This window comes from Ambystoma mexicanum, chromosome 7p, assembly GCF_040938575.1.
Source record: "Ambystoma mexicanum isolate Mex_15411 chromosome 7p, UKY_AmexF1_1, whole genome shotgun sequence".
Taxonomy (NCBI): Eukaryota; Metazoa; Chordata; class Amphibia; order Caudata; family Ambystomatidae; genus Ambystoma; species Ambystoma mexicanum.
In genome coordinates, this window is record NC_090939.1 from 612378635 (window position 1) to 612403195 (window position 24561).

Sequence of the window (24561 nt, forward strand, 5' to 3'; positions counted from 1 at the left end):
GTGCAGTCCAGTGGGTGGAAGGGTGAGCTAGTCGATTTGCCTCCTTTTCCTGGACCAGGGGGCCCCCCCTGTGTTGCGTGCCGTGATGCGAGTAGTGGCGGCAGGATCGTGGGAAGTGTGGTGGGTCCTCTTTGGCGCAGAAGGGGACCCGCCTCTGCCGCTGGGGTGGAAAGGACTCCCGAGGTTATACCCCCGGTGCTGGTGATGGCCTGGTGAGGGCCGGTGGCTGGGGCTCCCAGCCCTGACGCTGGATGTGGGGCCTAGGAGGAGGGCCAGGCCACTGACAGTGGAGTAAAATGGGGGCCACCTCAGGGGACGCTCCCCCGCTTAGAGGCGCGCCCCCTGGCGTCAACCGCCCCCCCTTCCTCACTTACTTAGTTTGACATCTATTCAGTGGGTGAGGGGGGAGCGGGCTCTCGCTTCTTCGTTGTCGGCTGCTCGGCTTCTGATGAGGTGGAGGAGGGCCGCTGAGTCCCAGTGTCCCGGACTGTCTCTGCGCCGAATGAGGGCGCACGGCTGCTTCGATTAGAGTTGGCTGGGCGCCGGGGGTTCTATTAGGTGGCTGTGATCTCCTCCTCGATGCCTCCCCTGGCTGGAGAGCTGTTGCATCCCAGCTCCTCAGACCTGCAAATTTGTTGCCCCGATGGAGCTGTGATGCTTATGGGGCGGCAGGGGACAGACCCTGTTGGATGGCTGCAGGTCTCCGGAACCATTCTGGAGGCTCCGTGTATCACAGATGCGCCACAGGTCGCACTGGTGCCACGTGGCTGCGGGGTCTAGGGGACGGTCGGGGCTCTGTCCGCTCGCCAGCCGCGTGACCCCGGATGGGCTTATGCACTTCGTGCGTTGCTTGTAGGTGGTGGCGGGTTGGCAGCAGTGTGTCCCTGCGGCCTCGACCCCCTCAGGCTCGGGCTTACGCCGGCTGTCCGGACTGACTGGTTACGCCCCCTCCCCAAGGCGGTGGTCCTCAGGGCCCCTCTTCCAGGCAGCGGTCATGTCTCCTCGCCCCTGTATCTCCGGTTGTAGCGGTGTCACCAGATGCGTCTGCGTTTGAGGGCAGTGAGGTCCCTTTGACGACCTTGCCGTCCGCTGGAGTTCTTTCCTTGCGTGGAAGCTCGGGCGGGTGTATGGGCCGCAGTGCCCCGCCAATTCTGTCTCCCCAATGATTTGCGGGTACCGGACTCTGGAGTCGCCTCACTTGCCTCCACCTGAGGTCTGCGTTAGTTGGCTATGCTGCGGTACCTGGGGAGGGCTAACCCACTCTGCTTTTCGTCAGAAGCCGGCCTTTGGATGCGGGAGCTCAGAGGTCGTGCTGTCTACACTCCGGCGGCCATCTTGTAATCCGCATTCAGTATGTATTTTAGGATTTCGGCAGGTAATGTTGAGAGCTGCGGAGATCAACCTCTACATCTGTCAGCTGCTGGGTGTGCCCCCCACCAGAAACTAGTTTTCTTAACAAAAAGCTGGCATGGAATGGTAGGAAATGTTCTTATAAGAAAAATAACATCACTAGCTTTCGAAATCTTTGAATTTCAGTATCAAATTGTGCATCAGCAGATTGATATGTTTTCGGATCTGGTCCAGATTATTCACAATGGGTTCAGTCAATATTTGGTGAACAATTTCATTAATTCATGAAGAGCAATCAAAAAAACAAACGACACTAGTAGGTCTAAATATTACCCCCAATATGGCTAACTTTAATGTGTTGACAACATCACTATCATATGTTTTATGTCATTGTGCATGCCTTGGTGACACCATCACATTTTAAAGTAGGTCTACACATACCCAATTGGGAAGGTAATCTCACACTGGATCACACATCTCCCACCAACATGGCCAATCTCATTCTGATCATGATACCATGTTGATGCGTCATCACACATGAGCGGGTGACATCCAAGGGAATAGGCCCTTTTGAAATAAAGGAAGAAAGTTACGTAACATTGAACATGAAAACTAAAATAAGATTTCCAGGCAAGGATGCAAACAAGATCATTTTTATGAAAAAATGTGTTGAACCAAGAGAAATAATATTTTCTTCTTGGTTTTCTTCACAGAAATGAAATGTGATTACTGCCTGTTCCGCTGATATTAAATGGAAAACTGTCCAAAATCGCCCAATTCATCCAAATATGTAAGAAGCATGTGTGGTAAATTGCAATGAGGAGACAGACAAGATGGCATTTTGGGTCGAGTATTTCTTTATAGAAACACCCAAACCCTTATCTGTCCCTAAATCTCTCAACCCTAGACAAAAAAAGAAAGTCTAAAAGAGTGCTTGTCAGGATGACCTACAAAATAAGCTGATATCGAAGCCTCCCAGGAAGACAGCGAGGAAGGGAGCACCAGCTCCATCAGATGCAGAACCCTGGTAGGAAGCCAGAAGGAAGAAGCTGTGTTGGCTGACTTGAACACCAGAGCAGTACCACATGGAGAAGGAAGGTACACAGTCGCTCCAGGGAATAAGGCTGGTAAAGCCATACCAAACCCAAAGGCAGAGTTAGAGAAAGTAGACCCTAAGGCGGGGTGAGCAAAACCAGACCCCACGGTTGGAAAGTTTTTAGCAAAATGTTTTTTTCAAAGAAAATCAATGTATCAAACACGGATTGGTAATACCAACAGTTTGGTCTTTTGTGTAGGCATGGGAAAGGCACTTGCGAGGCACTGCCAAAGTGGTATTAACGGGCCATTGATGGTAGCTGGTACAAAATTGTGGGAGTACCCTAGCATTTAATAGCAGTACTTGGCAAATGCCCAAAACGTATACACTAGCCAAAACTGTTGGCTTTGCCAATGCTTGTTTTTAACACGACTTCAGTGAAGGACACGCATATCGCTTATAAATCGAGTAACTGAAGGCAGACCTGGTGAAAACATTTTAATTACACCAGAGGCGTCTTTATGCATCCAATTAACCCATTAACACTCAGAAGACGGCTTTGAGAAAACACTGGCAATTCAAGTGCAAGGTCTGATGGTAAGGCTTGTGAGGAGGTTTGTTGGTCAGGGAGGGGCAGGAACTAATTGGGAATGGGCATAGGGATTATTTGCATGGCCATGGGTGGGCAATGGGTGGGCAGATAAATCAAACACCTACATATGTGTGTCCCTCCTCATATGCCATGTCTCCCTATCTGTACTCAAATGCAATAGTTTCTGCTTATAGGTGACAGTAGCAAACCAAAAATAAAAATGGAGATACATTTGTGTAAATAAATGATGAGTTGGGGCCATTATTAGTCTGTAAAAACACTACCTTTGACAGATGTGCTTGTGCATAAGAAAAATATGTGGTAACATGTAGAGAGAATGAACTGTGAGAAAAACAGTTCTAGAAGTAATTGACTTTCCCAAGAAGTATTGAGCTTGCCAAAGTCATAAGCAATTCTACAAGACTTTGCAATCCAAACTTCGTTTCTATGATAAATGCAGAATCCATTAGACATTTTAATTTACTGAGAGAACATTTTCAGAATGCATACAGTGATTTGCAGAAAATGCAAAGAAACTGAATTTCAAGCTTGTTTTATAGTTTTTGTGTTCGTTTTGCGACGATTTATGCAGATGTTCGATACAAGTGATAAACAAAATGTGTACACAGTGTTCTTTTTAAAAAAATGATGCAGAAATTAGGTTTAAATTCATTGACATTTATTTCCAATAAAACACCGAATGTTGAGTAGAATTTGCTTAGAGTATGTGCTATGAAAATATTATTTTGTTCAACTTCCTTTAGCTTGTCTTCCGATGAGTGTTCTTTAAGAATACAGTATTTTCCTTTTCTCTCTGTCACAGAAGCCACAATCTCAACAGATGGAAAGTGTATAATAGAACCTCAAGACTATTAGCCTTTGAGATAGAGCACAATAGTTTGTCACATCAGGTGAGTTGCAGAGTATTGCTCCTTCTAATGAAATGGTTTATTTGTGTTAGTTTAAATCTATTAATGGCCATTTGTTTTGGAGAAGCAAGTTCAGTAAGTTTTAAGACCGACTGTGTCTCTGTAATTAAACCTTATTGACTAGTCATCCGCCTTATAAATAATGTTGCTGGATGTTGCTTGCCTGTTGTCTGTAGAAACATTTTTGAATAAGTCAGAATTGATGGAAGAGTTTCCTATCATTTCTTCTACCAGCGTCCTTGTTTTTCCTGGCAGCTCTTGGAAAATAGATGTTCTTTTCCCTCCTTTCCAGACAGTACTCTGCCAACTCAGCTATTGGGGATTCAATGTATGTTTGGAAAACATGTCTTCTGCATTGTAAATTCTCAGTTTAACTTTTTGACAATGGCATTCCAACATTGGATTGTTAAATTGATTGTTCCACACGTGGAAGTACGTGGTTAAGTACTGCTTTGCCGCGAGGACCGTTGCTGCTTCTGCCTTTGCTGCTCACTGCCTGTGGTTTTCCAGCAGCAACTACAAAGCCTGCCTTTGGCCCGCCCCTCGCTCACGTGGACTTCCCGTAATACAGGCTTGCACGTGCACAGCGCGTACACACACGTGGAAGTACACGGTTAAGTACCGCTTCGACGCGAGGAACGCTGCTGCTTCTGCCTTTGCTACTCCCTGCCTGTGGTTTTCCAGCAGCAACTACAAAGGTGACTTTGGCCATTGAGCCCGCAGTTGGATGTTTCCTAGTGATTCACTGATCCAGTGACTGAGTAACTCATTGCTACTTTTCGTAGCGAAGCAACTTGGCTGATTGTTTCTTTTCCTTCATTCTAGCCTGCCTTTGGCCCGCACCTCGCTCACCTGGACCTCTCATAATACAGGCTTGAACGCGCACAGCGCGCACACGCACACGCACACGTGGGAGTACACGGTTAAGTAATGCTTCGCAGCGGGCTGCTGCTGCTTATTCCTTCCTGTTGTGCCCTCATTGTAGCCCTTAAGTGTTCCATCATCACTGTTCGGAAAGAGCTTTTCGAGCAACCATTGTGGACATGGCATATGCTGCATATGTGTTGAAAATTGCCATGCCCGGTCAACCGCTCAATAAAATGGCGGCACCCTTTAGTGCCGCGTCTACTGCAGGTTCTCATATTTTCCATTCTGCTCTAACAATCACGCCCATATGTGCCCGAAATCCTGCTAGAACATCCTGCACCCCTTGTCATTTGCCAACCGTTCAAATTAAGAATGTTCCTCGATCTACTCTGGCACTAGTCCCAGCGTTACCATTAAACTCCTTATTACCCCTGCACAAGCCTACAGTAAACACCTTAGGCATGCCTGTAGTGGATACTTGCGATCGAGTTAACCCTCAGCCACTTTCTGACAACACAACTCTAGACTCTGTAAAGGGAAGCAGTGTGGTGCCCGCGCCAGTTTTCCCTCTATCTCCAATCTCATTTCCAGCTCTCAGTAATGACACGTCTGGCATCTCCATTTACGCACGCCAGTACGAATCACCAATTTCTATTGCTGACAAGGTCACTCAGGGATCCCAGATCGTCACGCTAAATTCAACTATGGCGCAGGTCCAGTCTTTAATAGACTCCTTTATCCAGCCGAACCCAAGACCCCTAGACTGCCTATGAGTGAGCCCATTCCACACCAATTTACCACGCTGCAACCAACCCTAGCGGTTGAAATGATATGAAACTTTGGATGCAAAACTGTCCAGACAATCAAGCCAATTTGAGGAGCTAGTCAAATGACTAAATGTACATCAGGTGCCCTCCCAGTCGACGCATCTGATCAATTCTCAGATTGCAATAATCAGGCTTTGTTGCCCACCGCAGGGACTTCACTCGGGTCCTTCGGTTGACTCCACCTGCCACATACCAGCCATTGCTGGCATAATCCGCCCCATTGAGCCTATTTTTGATACAAATGCTCCACAGCTTGTGGACGGGTCATGGTCGTCCTCTGCGTCATTGACTCCGAGTGCACCCACTGCCATGCCTGCGGAGGCGTGTTTATCACGAAGCCGGAGCTCAAGTGTGGTGTGTGGAGCAAACCAATAACCCAAGAGCACTAAGCTCCCACTGAAAGGCCCTCTGCCCCTCATGAAAAAGACTAGAAATATGGCTGATTCCAAACCTTTAAAAAGTACATTGAATGTCTTTTTTCAAGCATTGGACAATTCATCCAAACTTACACACAAGAAGTGTCCTAGTCAACACCCACAGCCACATGCACCTTTGAGCGTACCTAACTCTATCAATAACCAAAATTATGATATTACGGTTCCCAATCTGCCTGACAAAAATGTGCATCCTATTTCTCACTCTCCTCTTAATGATCTTATCCAATCTATTCGGCAAGAGAAGGTCGTTGGAAATTGCCCTCCCCAAACTAAACTGGTTAAGAAAGCAGTCACCTTTGATATACCTGAACAGAAATCCTCTTTAGCTGACCACGATAAAAAACAGGAGTCAATTCTAGCCCTAAAACATATGGTAGAACAGTATCTGGCCGAACTGCTGTCTAAGGCAATATACAGCAAACCAGTGTGCAAACGAAGGTCCTAGGGCCCACAAGTTCACATCTTCACACAGGTAGTAGTTCCTCATTTGATCTAGAAACAACTGGGCCCATACACAAACTACCAAAGCCAAAAGACTGCCCCAGGAGTTATAGTGACACGTTGAGTGCAAGGGATGATCACCCTAAAGGTATACTAAACAAGTCTCTTCTTCAGAATCTCTCAAGACATGCACACCCCTGGAACTCTCCATACCATACTCTCGTTATGAAGTGTAGGGACAGACAATTCCCAACCTTTGACCTTAATAGGCGCAGTGTTTTGAACATCTTTATTGACGTTGTGAAACTTGAAGATGTAACCACAACCTATATTGAGCAAATCGAGTTCATTTCCGATACTACATGCTCAGTGGTCAGGCTATGCATCCCCTCTGGAGTGGTCATGAACACCATCTGGCAATCCAAAATGTGATTATTTGCAATGGGATTTTTAATTGCCCAGGATCCGGATCGCATAGCCACTAGGCCACAACGGGAAATTACAAAACCCAATATCTACCCAGGTTCTCAGTCATCATCTGACCGATGGGTCCCAACTCCTGAATATTCAAACAATTAACCATCAATTCAGAAGGGAATTTCAGTTCTAAGAATTGCGAGTTGGAATACCCGAGGCCATTTACATTTACAATCCTCCATTAAAAATCTCCCTTGTATTTATCACATCATAGCACTACAAGAGACATGGCTGTCCTCTGCTTCGGTATGGGGCAGCTTTGACCTAATTTTGCTCCCAGCGATTCTTGGTAAGGGTAGACCCTCATCCGGTCTCCTAGTGGCATTAAATTCATCACTTCAACTAGTTAACATAACTTATCAAACCCAGTCAATAGCCTTGGTGAATCTGTACCGTAATCCAGCAGCTATGATTGCCGAAGCCTTCTACACTGGCCTAACTAGAATTCTTGAAATGATACACATGCATGCACATATTACCCAAACCATCATCATGGGTGACCTAAATTTTGATTGTTGGCATAAAAAACGTGCAACCAAAGAGGTGTCCACCTGGACCTCCTACATGGAAGACCACATTTCCACATGGTTAATGGTGCAGTTTTAGGTGATCTCCCACTTCAATACACCTGGCACAGAGCGAAGAGCACCAGCATCATTGGTTATATTTATGAAGAAGCACGATTGTTACAGCGCATTCAAAAATTGGTTATTTCTGACACTGATCATAGTGACCACAGGCTTCTATCCTTAGAAATTCTTTGGAACTCATCTGTTGCAAAGTCCCGTGTTCTCAATCAGGAGTTGGTCATTAATGCCTCAAGAACTAGGCTACGGTTGAATCCAAACAAACTTGCTGCATTTCAGACATTAATTGAAAAACATATTTCAACTCATCAATCATTGCAATATCTTGATTTACTGAAGTCATTCACCAACACCATCACCATCCCATATAATAACCGTATCCGATACAACCATATCTATGATCCTGAGATTCGTCTCAAATGTGCTGAATATAGGCAACTAAAAAAAATACTCCTACAAAGCAATTCAGATTCCTGTTGGCAAGATATTAAATATGCTAAATGTCGTGATAAAAATTGGCTTAGGAGCAGAAAGTCTCTCATGCTCCAGAATGATAGTGAAGCCATCGCAGCCACCATGATGAATAAAAACTCGGCCAACATGTGGCAGTTACTAAAAAATCATTCTTGTAATACACAAGCTGATGCCCAGATCAATGGCGTCAAGGTACAACATTGGATCAAACATTATTCTGATCTATACGCCGATGAGCAATATTCCAAAATGCCTTTGGTTCAACATTCAATGGCTCCCTGGCGTGTCGGCTTCTCCCCTGAAGTCATCCATGATTTGATTTTGAAGGCTAGTTCATCTATGGCGGCTCAGCCAGATGGCCTAAATAATGCAATGCTCAAATCGAACCCAGCTGCATGTGCCCAGATTGTTGATACAATATTCCGAGAAGTCTTAAGATCGCAAATGGTTCCTTTATTATGGAAGACTTCCACAATAATTCCAATCTTCAAGAAGGGGGATTGTAGTCTACCGTGCAATTACCGCCCAATCACATTATTAGATGCTCCAGAAAACATTTTCACAAAACATATCTTGAGAGATTTTAATGCGTTGACTCTGAAATATAATCTGCGAGAACCCCAACAGACAGGCTTTGTTGCTGGCATGGGCACCAACATCAACTTGCTCTGCTTACATGCCATCAAATCCCAATGCCAGTCAACAAACCAAGCCCTCTTTGTAGCATTCATAGATCTACATGCAGCGTTTGACCAGGTCTCCCATTCCATTCTGCTATCAAAGTTGAGCAGAGAGCATGTCCCTCCACACTGTATGATGTTAGTCAAGCATTGCACTCCCAACACCTCTGTCCGCATTAGATTGTCCTTGGATGTTTTACTGTCGAATGAGATCCAGAGAGCACAAGTTTTGAAGCAAGGGTGCCTACTGGCCTCTGCAGTGTTTAATTACTTCATTTATGATGCGAGGCATGCCTTCGAAAAGGTGATTTCAGATACGCCAAAACTCAATGACCAGCCAATAAAAACTCTTATGTATGCGGACGACCTAGTCCTCATATCAAAAACTCAGGTGGGCCTACAAAACCTTCTATCAGCTTTTCAGCTGTATATACAACAAAACGAACTCAGTATAAACACAGAAAAAACTCAGATCGTAACATATTCGCCAAAAAGATCTGGGCATTCATCCTTGCTGTGGTCCATCAACAAGATCCCATTGACTGTGGTGCCACATTATATTTATCCTGGCATATCCTTTGAAGACATCAGTGATGCTAATAGTCAGATTGCGCGTGTGTAATCGAAACTAGCCACAGCTCTTTCCCAGGCAAAAATGATAATGTATAAATACGGTAGATTTTCCATCAAACCAGTATGGTTCTTTTGGACCATGAAGACACTTGCATGCCTTTTGTGTGGATTCAAACCTTTAGCAATTAAGACTTGCTTTCAGTTCGATAAATGGGAGGCCAAATATTGGAAACAAATTTTACATCTGCTGCAATGAATTCCATCTACCTGGGTTAGATACGAGCTGGGGCTGGTATCCCTCCAATTGCTGTATCATTGGCGTCTACGTGCACTCTTTAGAAAGTGTCTCATGTCTACAGAGCAGGACGTCATTCTAAAAACCTTGTCTAACTATGTATTTTCTGCGAAACATCCCTTTGTGATTTCATGGTCGGGCAAAATCTATCAAGTCTTGGCGGATGCAAATATCTCAATCGACCTGTAACTCACCAATCCTGATAAAGCCAAAGCCAAGATCTATGAGATGGATTGGATTAAGACAAGAGATCTATCCCTGCAATATCGAGATGGTGATGTTTGCAGATTCCCTCCTAAAAAAGTGCGCACTCTTCTGCAGTATCTGGTGAGAGGACCTTCGGTGAAATATCGCTCTGGAATACTGCGTTTACGCTTTAATCTGTGGCTCACTAAGAATGTTCAAGCTAGGCAAAAGTTGCTTTTGTAACACCCAAACTATTGCCGTTATTGCTTGAAAGAGGAAACATGGGAAACTCTGCTACATCTGATAACAGAATGTGTACCACTGAGAAGGTCCTTGATTCTTTCTTCCTCACACATGCCAATTCAAATTGCCACTATTAATTCTTTGACAAGTTTGAAATTGGAAGTCATGATGAATTGACAGACAATTTGGTTGCTATTGTGAGATGTGTAAAGCAGTGGCCATTCACGTAGCTTAAATATGAATTTAACAGCATATGTTACATACAATGATTGATTACTTTTCTTTTTTCTTTCCTCTTTTTTCTTTCTTCCTTTATTTTTTGCTTTTTTATTTCGCACTTACATTGTATGATTAATCTGTTTACCTTCTGTTTTATTTTTATTTATATATTGCAAGATTTTATGTATGTATTTTATTCATACAATTTGAAAGGTTGATTTATTTCAGCTGATACAAATACAAACATAAAAATAATAATAAGTTTATTGTTGAAGTTTTGAAATACATGTTTGTTCATCAGCGATTTGTTTGAGGAAAGACCTGTAATATGTTGTTATGTGGGACATTAGAATAAAGAAAGATGACATATGCTTTATTGTTCTATTTTTTCGAAACATGTTCTACCTTTTAGATGCAATAGTGTGGATTAGCAAGACATGAGCAAAAATATGAGAGGATCAAAAACTGCTTTTTAAGTTTGTTTTGAGGACATAGGTTCCTGCATCAACTAACCCTTTAATTATGTGTACAGTGAATCTAACTCCTTACCCCATTCTTTGTGAAAGAACATGGGACACAGATAAATGGGTCAGAACCATCATGGGATCGTAATTAAGATTAATTGAGCACTGAATTGCTGTCCCTAGGTGCAAGATCTCTCATCTAAAGATTTCTTTTATGCATAGAACCCCTTGCAGTGTTACTGATGGAGTCTGAGTTATGGGAAGGCTTCCGATGGTCGAATACCTGGGAAGATAAGGTCTCACTGTATGCAGACGACTTGTTAATCTACTTGAAAGATCCGGTTAACTCATACCCCACAGTCACACGCCTACTAGAGAGGTATGGAGCCTTCAGTGGATTACGCGTCAACTGGCTAAAATCCATACACTTCCCGAAAGGGAGGGAGAACGCCATAATCCCTACAAACTACCCATATTGCGTGGAAACGAGACAATTCAGGTACCTAGGCATCCAGATCACAAAAAGCCTCACGGACTACATACCCACAAACTTACATCCCATCACAATGAGATTCACAGAGGACACTCGCCACTGGGCCTTGCTACCTCTAACCCTACTGGGAAGAGCAGCCCTTTTCAAAATGATCACCCTTCCCCGTTTCCTGAATGTCCTTCAAAACGCCCCACTACACATCCCAAGACACGAATTCCAGAAAATCGATTGTGCACTCTGGAAACTGTTAAGCTCACCTGCGTATAGCACTTGCCACACTCCAAAGATCCATCTGGGAGGGAGGAATTGAGCTATCTAGGCTACAAACATACTACTGGGCTAGTCAGATGGCAGTAGTGAATGACATGCTACATGGGAACACAACACTGCACATATCAGAGCGATCAGCGCCAACAGTAGAATGCCCCCCAATGAACCCCTCCTCCCCGTCCATGCTATCGCATCTGTCACGAATCTGGGTAGAAACACACAAGTACATGGAATGGGACGGGAAACTGACACCTGGGCAACCACTATGGAACAACAGACTCCTCCCAGAAATAAACAAGCTCCCCAGATGGCCTACCTGGGTGACACATGGAATAACGAAAATAGAGGATGTCATAAAATGGTCACGTTTGAATCCTTACAATCCCTTTTTGCTATCCCACCAACAGAACAATACCACTACTCCCAAATTAAACATGCCCTACAAATCCACCTACCGGACATGAGCAACATGCATGAATACACCCCAATAGAACGCAACATAGTCCCGGACCAGATCAAACACAAAGTCACCTCAACTATGTACAACGCGATCACCTCCTTTGCCCCAAAGGAACTAGTTAGCCTTAAGGCCAAATGGAAACGGGATATGGGGGCATTACAACCAGAAGACTGGATCACCGCGTTGATTTACCCAAGGGAGGTAGCAATCTCATCTAGACTCAGTCTCATCGAGTATAAGATCCTACATCGCACCTACTACCCGAGAGTAGCACTCTTCCGGTGGGGTAAAACCTCAGATCCACGGTGCTTGCGATGTAAGCACGAGGAAGGTACCTTCTTTCACATTATATGGGAGTGCGACTGCATTCAAAGATATTGGCAAGTATGTTGTGATGAGCTAACAAGGGTCATGGGCAAAGCGATACCAAGAGAGCCAAAGCAGTTGTTACTGGGGGTAGATGATGAAAGCGATTTGACACAATATGAAAATTGTTTGTCAACTGCCACGGCAGTACTTGGAAGAAACATTGCACAGCTATGGGGTTCTAAGGCGACACTCCGCTTCGACCAATGGGTGATGGATGTTGATATATGCGCAGCAATGGAACACAGAGTGTATACCGCAAGGGGTTGCCCTGATAAAGCAAGTAAGATATGGCAAGAATGGGAGGACCTACACTGACTGATTTATGGCCTAGCCAAAATATCCACCTTTTGGGAAAGTGCGGAACATGTAAATGTCAATGAAATATTATCTAACACTGCCTGTGATGTTGATTTTTAACCAGTTTGCTGATGCTCAGAGTGCAAGGGGGTTCGGGGAGTTCGCATCGCGTCTTTCAGCAGATGCACTGTTGAGTTGTATGTAAAAAACCAATAAAAATTGTTTGATTTAAAAAAACAATCTCTTTTATGGAGAGCTAGAATTACAATTAACTAAAGTCATGCTATTGAGAGATGTGGGCTAGAAAAGAACATTTCAAAAGATCTCTAATGGATTGCATCCTTCTGCAGATTCCTCATCTTGAACGATAGATTCCACCCAGTACAGCTGTTCTTTGAAACTTTCTGCAGGGTGCATTGTTTAGTTTGGTGCTGACCACCTTCAACGATCTGCCTCTTCATCCCAGACATGACGTTGCAGCCCTATAAGTAGAGCACACCACATACCTCAGTTCCTTTCTTCCATGCACTCAGCATGCTGCTTTCTCAGAAACTCGATAATAAATATATTATTTTTTTTAAACGTTCTTTATTGGGTTTTCTTTTGATCAACTGGCAAAATAGCAAACAGGGAACAACTCAAACAATACAAACAGTACCTCCTGTACTGGCTTTGACCCAATACCCTACACACCTCCATCTGAAGTGCCAAAACTCATCTTCACAAAATATAAAGTACCTATACAATGGTAGTGCATCAAAACAGTATCATTCTTTTAATCCATTGGGGATACAACAAGGAGAGTTAAAGTTCAGTTGGACAGGCTGTAGAACCACTGGGTCATTGGGGCTATCCACGTGGTGCGTTCTCATGGTCTTGATTGAGATAGCTCCGGTAAAGGACCCAGTAGTCCAGGGGCTTAATGCCCTCTGGGAGAGAGGCAGCGTAGACGGATTCAATTTTTTCACGCACGCAAAGGCTCCCGTTCATCGGAGCGGTCCTGGCCACTCAGTGGGGAAGGCCGCCCTACTCCTGTGGAGAGAGCCGCCATTGTCAGACAGATGGTTCAACTGTTCCAGAAACAATGCGACAACTTGCCAGCGGTTTCCTTCCTCCGCCTCTTAGGTCTCATGGCCTCCTGCATTCTTATAGGGCCAGAGCCAGACTGCGAATATGGTCCCTGCAGTGCCTCCTGCGAGTTTAATGGTCCAAGTACTTTGGCACCTTTAAGGACATTCTAAAGGTGTTGGTGGCCAACAATCTCTCTTGGTGGGCCAGCAGTGAGAACATGATGGCCGGGGAAGCTTTCCGGCCTCCGTGGTCCCAGATCAGGGTAGTCACGGATGCGTCTGTAAAGAGTTCAGGCGCTCACTGCAAGGATTTGCAGGTGAGCTGCCTTTGGTCCGCGACGGAAGCCCAGTGGCACATCAACAGGCTAGAGCTGCAAGTGATCAGATTGGCCCTGAAAGTGTTTGCGCGCTCTCTCAAAGGGAAGCACGTCCTCCTTATGACAGACAATACAGTGGCCATGCACTGCCTGAACAAGCAGGGAGGTGGGCGCTCTCTTCCCCTTTGCAGAGAGGCAATGCAGTCGTTGTTCTGGCTTTTGGAGAATCAGGTCTCAGTCTCGGCAGTACATCTGGCAGGGACGGAGAACGGATTGGCGGGCGCTCTGCGCATCCAGAGCACTGTCTCGCATGAGTGGGAAGTGTGCCAGGAAGTCCTAGAGGACATCTTCGCTCAATGGCGTACCCCGATGGTGGATCTGTTTGCCACAGAGTCCAACAGGAAGTGCAGGCAGTTTTGCTCAAGGGAATTCCCAGCGATAGGTGCACTTGGGGATGCATTCCTGGTGGAGTGGGTCTTCGACCTCCACTATGCCATCTCTCCGATTCCCGTCATTCCGTGAGTTCTCCGGAGGTTGAGGAGGTTTCAAGTGACCCTGATCTTAATCGACCCGGACTGGGCAAGGAGAACATGGTACTCAGACATCCTGGATTTGGCGATCTGCCCACCTCTCCGGTTGCCTCGACGGCCGGAACTCTTATCTGAGTCGGAAGGTCAGGTACTGCACCCAAACCCAAAATCCCTCAATCTACATGTGTGGCTCTTGAGAGGATGAGATATGATGACTGGTAACTCTCAGAGAAGGTACTTGAATTGCTGCTCATGCAGCCCATCGATAAGATCGCTGTACGTGTGCAGATGGAGAAGATTCGAGGTGTGGTGCAGGGAATGCGATATAGACCCCATCTCTTGCCCCACCACTACAGTGATGGAGTTCCTTCTGTCACTGGCCTCCTCGGGCCTTCAGGTTGCAACAGTCCTGGTGACTTTGACTGTTTTCAAATGATCTCCAGATCAAGTGTCTTTCCTTATGATCCCAGTTATGGCCCAATTCCTGAATGGGCTTGTGAATAAGTTTCCGCCCGTTCATTTTGTCGTCTCAGATTGGGCCCTTAACTTAGTTCTCACTTTTTTCATGGCGGCTACCTTTGAGCCTTTCTGTTCTTGCTCCATTCGCCTGCTTACTTTGAAGACAGATTTTTTGGTGGTCATTATGTCAGCTAGTTGGGTCAGTGAGCTGCAGGCCCTGTCATGCAAACAACCATATCGCCTGTTTTTTCAGGGAGAAAGCTTCTCTTAAAGTACGACCAGGGTTGGTCTCGGAGTTCCATCTGTCCGAGGCTATTGACCTGCCGGTTTTCAACCCGACTCCACATCACTCCAAGGAAGAGGAGCGGTTCCATAGGCTGGACCCAAAGAGGGCCCTTAGCTTTTATGTTGCAAGACTGGTGGAATTCAGAAAAACTGACCAACTGTTTGTAGCCTTCTCGTTGGCAAGAAAGGGTTTGGCTGTCACCATGCAATCCATCTCTAGGTGGATCACAACCTGCATTTCAGAATATTACCTCAATGCAGGAAGGGAATTACCTTCAGGCATCAGAGGTTACTCTGCTAGGGTAATGGCAGCCTCTTCAGCTCTGCAAAGGGGAGTGCCAGTGAGGGACATCTGTCGAGTGGCAACTCCGTCCTCACTGCATACCTTAACCAAGCATTACTGTCTGGATGTAACCCGAAGAGCTGATGCTCGCTTTGGGAGGGCAGCGTTACAAGGCCTCCTAGTATAGGGACTTCATTCCACCTCCTTCACATTTACTGCTTGTGGAGTCTATCTAATGAGGAATCCGCGGGAGAAAGGCAATCCATTGAGGAGAAATTACTTAGCGTAATGTTCTTTCTATGGATTCTTCTCCTGCAGATTGTTTACATAGGCTGGATACTAAAAGGGATACGTTATTGAGTGGCTAGTACTAGGTCCTTCCTACAGGATGACTAGCTCTGTGTGTCATTTGTTCAGGCTCAGTTAGGCAAGGCAGTTACCAAGCAGTCTATCTCACGCTTGAGAGTTCTGTGCATATAAGAGTGCTATGATAAGGCAGGTAAGGAAGTGCCAAAAGACCTCAGGGCCAGCTCTACCAGGGGGGTTGTGCCTCTTCTACATTACAGAGGGATGCCCTGATAAATAACTGACAGGATGCAACATGATGTTGTTTACATACTTTATCCAAAAATGACTGCTTGGGCACGCTGGCAGTGCAGGATCCTTGGTTTGGGTGCACAGTTCTTCCGGGTTTTTGGTTTAATGGAACTTTCTCTCTATCCTCCTCCGGGTTGTAGCGTTGTACTGCTTTGGTAGTCCATCAGGATGAGGAATCTTTGGGCAGATGCAGTGCGTTGTATGGACAAATTACTTCCTGTGTAATGTTCTTTCCATTGAGTCTCCTCCCACAGATTCCTTATCTTCCTCCCATCCTTCTGCACTGTAGAACTTCAGGAAAAAATCAAAATCTATCTGTTAATAGTAAGAATATGGTTCAATTTGAGTTTTTGTTTCCAAATTCTCCCTATTAGAAAGTTCCTCAGTTGCTGAACTCAGTGGGTAACTAGGTGGTGTGATGTTATGTCTGGGATCGAAGTGGCAAATGTTGGAGGTATTCACCACAGAGCTACACTAAACCCCCTGCTGAAAGTTTCCAATAACAACTGGATTGGAGTGTATCCATATATCAAGATGAGGAATCTGTGGGAGGACAATCCATAGAACATTACACAGAAAGCAATTTTTCCTTTACCAAAAATTGATAATGAATGCCAGGCAGATAGGGGTAAAAGTATATGCCAGAGAGGGTAATGTTGGAATATTGTAGATGTTAAGACATATTGATAATGTCATACAAAGAAAATAATGAAAGAAGGAGGAGTCTACACACTACAAATGGTAGTACGAGGTTGCTGAGCAAGTATCAGTCTATTCGTGTAACCTTAATGTTTGAAAAATGTATATAATTCCTTATAAACAAGGGGAGCAGGACTTTAAAAAAACATTGGCTATATGTTCAACGATTTGGTTTGAGATTTGCTGTGCTGATCAGAAAACAGTGATGTTGTGATATTATCATGCACACTTTTGTTTCCCTTTCTTCATGTACTCTACTGCTGCATTATGTACCTTCATAATATTAACAACGTTAAGATGTTTTGTGTAATATGTTGTATTTACAGATCATCTTACCTGCTCTGCAATGCACTTACTATTCTCTTATCTGGGAACTGGCATCAGTCATGGAGGGGCCTATTTCTGAGGTGAGTCCAGTCATTAGGAAATTGGCTTGTTGGTTTTGTTAGAATGACATGTGTCACTGTCAATGCAGCCCTCAGATTGAGATTAATTTCTTTGACATTGACACATTAGACTTTACCTGCAGTCTTATTCCATTAGTAATTGCCATCTGCCTTTGTGCACAGGCATCTCCTCCTTTATCACTATGGCACTATACAAATAAATATGTCATTGACCTCTGGGCCTTCACAGCTGGCAACCTGCCCTTTGCCAGATAGTCCTCATTTGGCAGCCAATAGCACAGTGAATGCTGCTAAAAATTTGAAAAGTAAAACTGAATCTGATGATAGCTCTCTTAAACACTTTCCTAGAGTCAGTGGCTTGTAGACATTTTCTATCAAATAAATAACTCACTTTTACAGTCTCAGATGCCATCTGATTTGGGACGTTTGTTTCAAGTTTACTTTATTGTCATTATCCATGTTAATCCTAGATTTGGTAATAATAGCCCGTCTTATTTTACTTTCATGCTGTCTGACCAACTTCCTCGCCCCTTTTCTATCTCCTCCTCCTCTAAGCTTTCAAGTCAGGCCTTTTCCTCTATTTATTTGCCCCAAACTTAGAATTGAATTTGACCTCTAGTTGCCACTTAATATGCATCTCCCAACTAGGAAAAGCTGTCTACCTAGTGTCCACACATTTATGTGACTAGATTCCATATAATTTGCTCTGTCACAAAAGTTGCCATATGTTTTTAAATCATCATAGGCTCATAAGATGAATGACATTGTCTACTAATAATGCGCCTATAATGGAGTCTTGCTGATGCTTGTGTGAGTAAAACCAATGCACCATCCTCATGGAGCACATGTTTCAGACTGTCTACATCATCTACATAGCAGTCACAACCAAAACATCACTCTACTTGGCCTAGAAACGTACCATCTCCGGTGGCCAACACACCACCAGAAGCCATATTATTGTAAGGCTGGCAACCAAGAAGTGCAAGAGCGGAAACCTATCATGAAATTGGCATTTTCCAGCTGTGCACCAGGTCATTGGAACAAGCTATCCAGGCATATAAGACTTGTCCCCATTCCATCCTTAACTTCAGGATGGACCCGAAGGCCCTATTTTAAAAAGAGAAGTTCACTGATCGCTTCACCCTACCCATCCCAGTTCCTTTGTTACGCCTGCACTCACTTATAACCCCCTATGTGCATCCCCTTTGTACAGCTCTCCATTGCTTATCAGCTAGGTTTGCACTTTATAAATCCCATACTTACAATATTCTAAAACTCCTGGCTTAGTCCTATACCTCTGCGCACCGAGGTAAGTTGATTTAATCATTGTTTTAACACTTTTCCTAACTTTATCTTATATCAATGTTTTTTGATGATTTATCTAATGTATGATCTAAAACCACATTGAAGTCCTCTCCCAAAGTAGGCTCAGGTGGAAAGAGAACTAGTTCTTCATGCAGTGTATGGAAACATTAGTAATTATCTACATTAGGCCTGTTTATAAAAGCCACTGTTTGTTCTTTGTTGTTTTTACAACTGACCACTATTCACCGACTTGCAGTATCTACTGCTTTTCTATGAAATGGTACTGCTGACTTCTTGGTTACTATGCGATTATGCCTCTAGTTGTGAAGTCCTAAACTAACATGACTTAATCTTGAACTTAATTATACTTAGCCCACCTTCTCATTTTCTCACTAGTAGGATGCATTATTTGCAGAAGAATTACAAAAAATCTACATTCATATTGGAAAGAAGCTAAAATATTGCCTGCATCCTCTTATTTTTCATTCCATCAACATTTTTATTTTTGTAATGCTTGTGAATGTTACAGATGTGTTCGGCTATCATAACCAGTTCCCTACGCTTCTTAGGTCTCCTAATGATCTAGGCTTTTGCTCTAAAATTGCCGACCTGAAAACTTTCTTTGACCTCTTGCCCAACATATTCAGACTCTTGATGCTGACCTCCTCATGTTCTCCTCTTCAGCCTTCCACTCCATCTTCATGCTTCCACCCTTACAACCCTGCTCATACAAACCTCAGTCCTGGTCTTCATGTCAGCGCTTATGCCTCATTCAGGCAATAACCTTTCATTTTATGCTTATGGGCGGTGGTACTAACAATGATTCATGGGGTTGATCTATTCATTTTATTGTGCTCTCCCCTTTTGCTCGGGAATTTACTGCCTTTATAAAGTCATCATCTTCTGCTAAGTATTTTAGGAATTGCATCTTGTATGCCAACATCACTTTTAGTGTGGGCAGGAACTTTGCTGCAACATCTATCCCAGATCTCGTATTTCTTGCATTCTGTTGCCCAGTTCCCGTTGCTCATAGATATTGGATCTGATCATAAAATTGTAGTCACCAGCTGATGTACTGTTAGCCCTAAATCCCATGGAAACATTATCTTAGGAGTTGTGTATGTTAGGAAGTTCACTTGACTCTTCTTTGCTTTTTTCAATCTGGTTAAGCCTAAAAAAGATGGGGGTGGATGCTCTTTGCCCAAGTCTTGATCTGGACATTCCTTTAACAAAGTTGTGGAAAACAACTTAACCACAAACACATTTATGTCCATCCCAACCTCTGTTCCTTCAGGAACATAAAGTAACATAAGATTTTTTTTTCTGGAGCCTTTTTCCCCAATGTTCCTGCTTTTCCAGTGTGTCCTTCGGCAACACGGAGCACCTTTAATATCCAGACAGTTGCCCCCAGACTTCAGGACTATTTCCTCCACCTCAGATTTCCGGCTTGCTAACATGCTACCCGTTTCATTGTGGCTGTCGCAATCTTCCAGCACTGCCAAATGTCACCTCAGAGGATGTTGCGCACCCCCCTAAGTTCTGAGGTAGAGACAGAGAAGCAAAACAAGGACAAACAGGATACAGGCTCTTTACAGGTTTCCTAGAGAGTGAAGAGTAGTGAAATGTCTGCACGCAATATTGCAGGAACATTTTATATTCATATCCATGAAATCAGGACAAAGAACAGCTTACCCAGGAAATAGCTGGTTGCCTTCAGGCACCGCCAACACCTGCCTCAACCATCCTCTTCATCATTTTGAGGATCCAAGGACAGCCCATGGCCCAGGGCAAACCAGCTAGGAAAAGTGGTCTGCAGAGCCTGTATGGTGTGGAGAACTCTGCCACTGGTACGGTGTTAGGCGTAACACTTGGCGAGGGGGGATTGCAGAGGTAAGGAGACTGGATGATGGGACCAGCTTGCAGAAAACTGACAGTGAGTACAAAAGGCATTAAGAGGTATGAATGCCTCCAGAAAGTAAGAGGAGCACGGTACACCATGGTAAAGGGTAAATGTGCATGAAGCAGAAAGAGGAGAGCAAGGGCAAAGCTGCAATGTGCAAGGAAAGAGAAAGTGAGTGGGGATAAAGTGGACATAAAGGAATACGAAGCGGTGGGCCTTGGAATGATAGCGAACCTGAAGATGGGAGAGCATGAATACCTCCACAACATGTTGCCAAGTAATCCATTATGGTCACAAAGGGTATTTGTACTGTGACCACAGTTTACCGAGAAGTGCTTCCCTACGACCTACGACCTCATCCAAGCAACATAGTTAAATGCAAGTATAAGACTGATTGATTCTTTAAGCACTATAGCAATCTTAATTCCATACTCCCCTACCTGGAAGCTTCTCTACACTGACCATTCCCTTGTCTATTTTTACCACAGCCTCCAAAGGACCTGCAGTGTTGTTTTTATTATGATTCTCTGATTGCTCTGAACCATTATTCATCAGATTCTGTCAGAGTTCCTAGAGAGTGGAAAGAAGAGGTAGCACACCTAACCTATTCTCATCTGTGTTATCAATGAATACCCTGAGCTGCTTTCAGAATATGGGTCTGTTATGTGACAGACTGTTACAGGAATGCACAGATACCACCTTTTTTAATGTTGGTAAAGCCTGCTCCACTTATTTTGTGCGTATTCCCATCCAGAGCACAGGGGGTGGGGCTTGGGTTGGGGGCTGAACTGGCAGTATTCAGCACTTGCTCTGTTTTTCCATATTCATCTTTACTTCCCGGACCCTGTTCTGTTAGCTTTTTCTGACTTTGTACCTTCTTGAATTCCAACTGACTTCAAATAAATCTATAGAAGAAATAAGGCCCCTTATTGTAGTTTTATTTAATGGTGAGATATCTAGTCGCCTAAAATGAAGGATGTGCACTGCTTCCACAATAGCCAACAAATCATCCTCTAAATTAGATGAATAGACAGGAGGTCCTATGTTCAATACAGTTATATGTTTGTCTTTCTGTTCACTTATACCTTGGGGAGTGCTCAAAGCATTATTGTGCAAGTCATATCTCAGAAATGGCCTCCCAAGTGGCTGAGGCCTCCTCACATCAGCTATCTAGTCCTTCATCTTATCTGACAGTATGCTCACTGTAACTAGCAATTGTTGCAATAATGTTGAGGGATAATTATCTTGACTGTATGCGTGTGTTTGTTGGAGGTGAGTTGAGCACAGTCTGCGCAGTGTTTCTTTCGTTTCCCTTTATTATGCTGGAGGAGGAGACTTTCACTCAAAAACTCTACCTACTGCGGAGCGTAACAGAGTTGGAGGTGAGTTGGGCACAGTCTGCAGTGTTTCTTTAATTTCCTCTGTTGTGCTGGAGGAGGAGACTTTCACTCAAAAACCTTACCTGCAGCTGAGCGTAGCGTAGTTGGAGGCGAGTTGGGCACAGTCTGTGCAGTCCGCGCAGGAAGGCAGGATGGAGGAAGGTCGGACCCTTCGGAGCTGCAGGCTACAGAAAGAAGGTGACCTCTCACGCCCCAAAACCTCAGTAATGTCACCTTCCCCATCGCCCTCCCCTCCGCCTAAAGACGAGGCTACAGCATGAGCAGGTAAGCAAACTCACAAAATCTCTATATTAAACATTTCCCTGATCCCATCTCCCAAGCCACCAACTATAGCAGCCCAGCGACCACTTCTATCACCTATTATGCAATTGCCTTCTTATGCAACCCTGCATTATTCGGCCACACAAGCACGATCCACCTTTCCATCGACTGAGACCGAGTCCCACACTCAGAATCTCGCTGAAAACTCTTGCGCCTCTGCCCGTCTGGATCCCTTTGTGTTTGGGGTGGTAGCAGGCTTGAGCGCGACCTCTGCATGGCAGTTGGCTGACAAGGAGTGGTGGAAGGTATCTCGCCTCTCTCCACACAGCTCGCAGAACGGGAACGGGAACTCACTGGTAGCCCCAGAAATGCCTCAATCAGATACAGCGAGAACTCTGCAGCCTGTAAGGGCGGGGAATGGGCCACCGTTAACTGGGGAGTAACTCTCACAAATTCTGGACCTGGATCCGGAGAAAGACCCGGATCGGGGTGCTCTGGTGGCCCCTCCAATCTTCAACAAGCCACAGTTCTGGACTCAGGCTTAGATGCACAGTCCCTATCCACTTGATTTAGACACCCCGCAGGAGGCTCCCTTAACTACATCTAAACACCATTTGCTCAACACGGTCCTCACGGACCCAGTATATGACATAGACCAAAAGAGGTCTAGAGTTTCTATATCTGAACTAGAGGAGAGGGAGCCCTCCTCTGATTCCCTGCTCATACCCTCAGAGCAATCAGCCCCTGAAAATCGACTACCGGCATGAGCAATGACTGGAAAGAAAACTGCAGAAAAAAAAACGTACCATTGGATTGCTCTACCAGTCAAAAGCAAAAAGTCTCACGGACCACAAAAAAGACCACATACCTCCTACCCCTTCACTCAGTCAAAATCAAACACTGGGAAAGGGGCGAAATCAACACATCCCCCAAGAATATACCCCAAAACAATCCCAAATGGAAGCTGATTAAGTATACAAATGTCAACTTTCTTTCACCCTAAAACATTAAGAAATACTGACATTACTATTTCAGGTAAACTGTCTGATGCCGAAATGCTCAAAGGCACAGAGGACGTCCATTAGCAGATACTGCTAATCCTGAGACCAAGGAGATCGAGGCAGGAAATGTGAGTCTGCTCACTTCTTTCAACCCTGATCAAAGTAACTTGGTTCAACAAAAGAACCAAACTCAACCGGATATACAAGTTTTTGCTTCTCCATCTCTTCTCACACACGATGTGGAGATGAATGGAGGAAACATCGCTCTCACAGAAGCTCATAAGGCAGAGAAAATATACTGTCTAGTCCCAGCCTCGAGAAAAACTTTCTCAGATTCTCCTATGAAACTACCAGACGTGAACATAGAACCTAAAGCATGAAAACAACAAGTAAGCAGGGTCCAAGACCCACGTTGCTAGTAGAAAAAAAGAAAAAAGACGATGGGGCCATGGCGGGACCAGCAATCCATAAGAGGTGGTCAATCACCACGGGAAACGACTTTTCCACTCCTGCCCCGAGATCCATGTTTCCAACAGAATAAAATGAATAGAGATGAGGGGGTCACGGCGGGCCAATAAGCCAGCAGAGGCGGTCAACCACCATAGGAAATTACCTTTACACTCCTGCCTGTGACTGCCAAGCCTGCCAAAGAGGCCCCTCTCAGGATTTTCAAAACCCAACAACTATGTTAAACGCGAGTCTGGACCTCTCAACTTCAACTCATACGTATTGGAGAATGTCAAACAGGGAGTAAAAATCTTCCCCAGGAAAAACTTGATGTCTACACTAACCATTGCCTTAGCACCTTTCACTAAACTTTGAGTCTATGAACGGCACATTAAAGGACCAGACTATATTGATGGCAATGATGCATCCCAAACTTATATTCATGGAAGGCTACATCACGGCCAATGAGTCAAGAAACACTATTAACAGAATTTCACACTTTCAACCAAGTAGCGTTCATTTAATAAAAATTCTACTCCTCCATCAATGCACCATCAAGCCACACAGACTATTCGGGTCCAGCCGCAAGTCGACCTAACTGATGAAGAAATGGCCATCGTCAACCTTACCCATATGAAACCAACAATGAGGGACGTTTCCTCTGGCCCCCTAAAAAAAAGCATTTAAAGGGCCATGTGTGCTACTGGGGAAGGAGGTGGATATAATCCAGAAAGATAATCTAACACACCAGGAACAACTAACTCTTGATTCCTCCATATTCTCTCAAAGTCTGACTAAGAGTAAAATCGAGAAAGATCAGACGATGGTGTCGGCGAACTCTTCAAGCGCAGTGTCACAGCCCACCACCAAAGCCACCCAGCTATAAACAGGCCGGAAAGCCATGCCAAAACCAACTCTCAGGAAAAATGTACAGACTAAACCTCGATCTCCCCGCAAATCACCCTTATCGATCATCCGCACGCGAGACGCAGAACCCTTGGAACCTTCATCGAAAGAAAAAGAAGATAGCCCAA

General features: G+C 44.6%; 1 protein-coding gene across 5 annotated transcripts in view; it reads left to right on the top strand.

Moving 5' to 3' along the window:
• Positions 1 to 24561, top strand: part of LOC138526199 (cohesin subunit SA-2-like) — a 2217157-nt gene that overhangs the window by 1465040 nt on the left and 727556 nt on the right. For all 5 annotated transcript variants that reach the window (XR_011283519.1, XR_011283520.1, XR_011283521.1 and 2 more), the window contains 2 exons: positions 3802 to 3889; positions 17133 to 17213. Coding sequence is in view for 2 of the 5 variants with exons in the window: in XM_069636632.1 (XP_069492733.1) it covers positions 3802 to 3889; positions 17133 to 17213 (169 nt within the window). In the remaining 3 variants the exon portion in view is untranslated. The remainder of the gene's footprint in view (positions 1 to 3801; positions 3890 to 17132; positions 17214 to 24561) is intronic.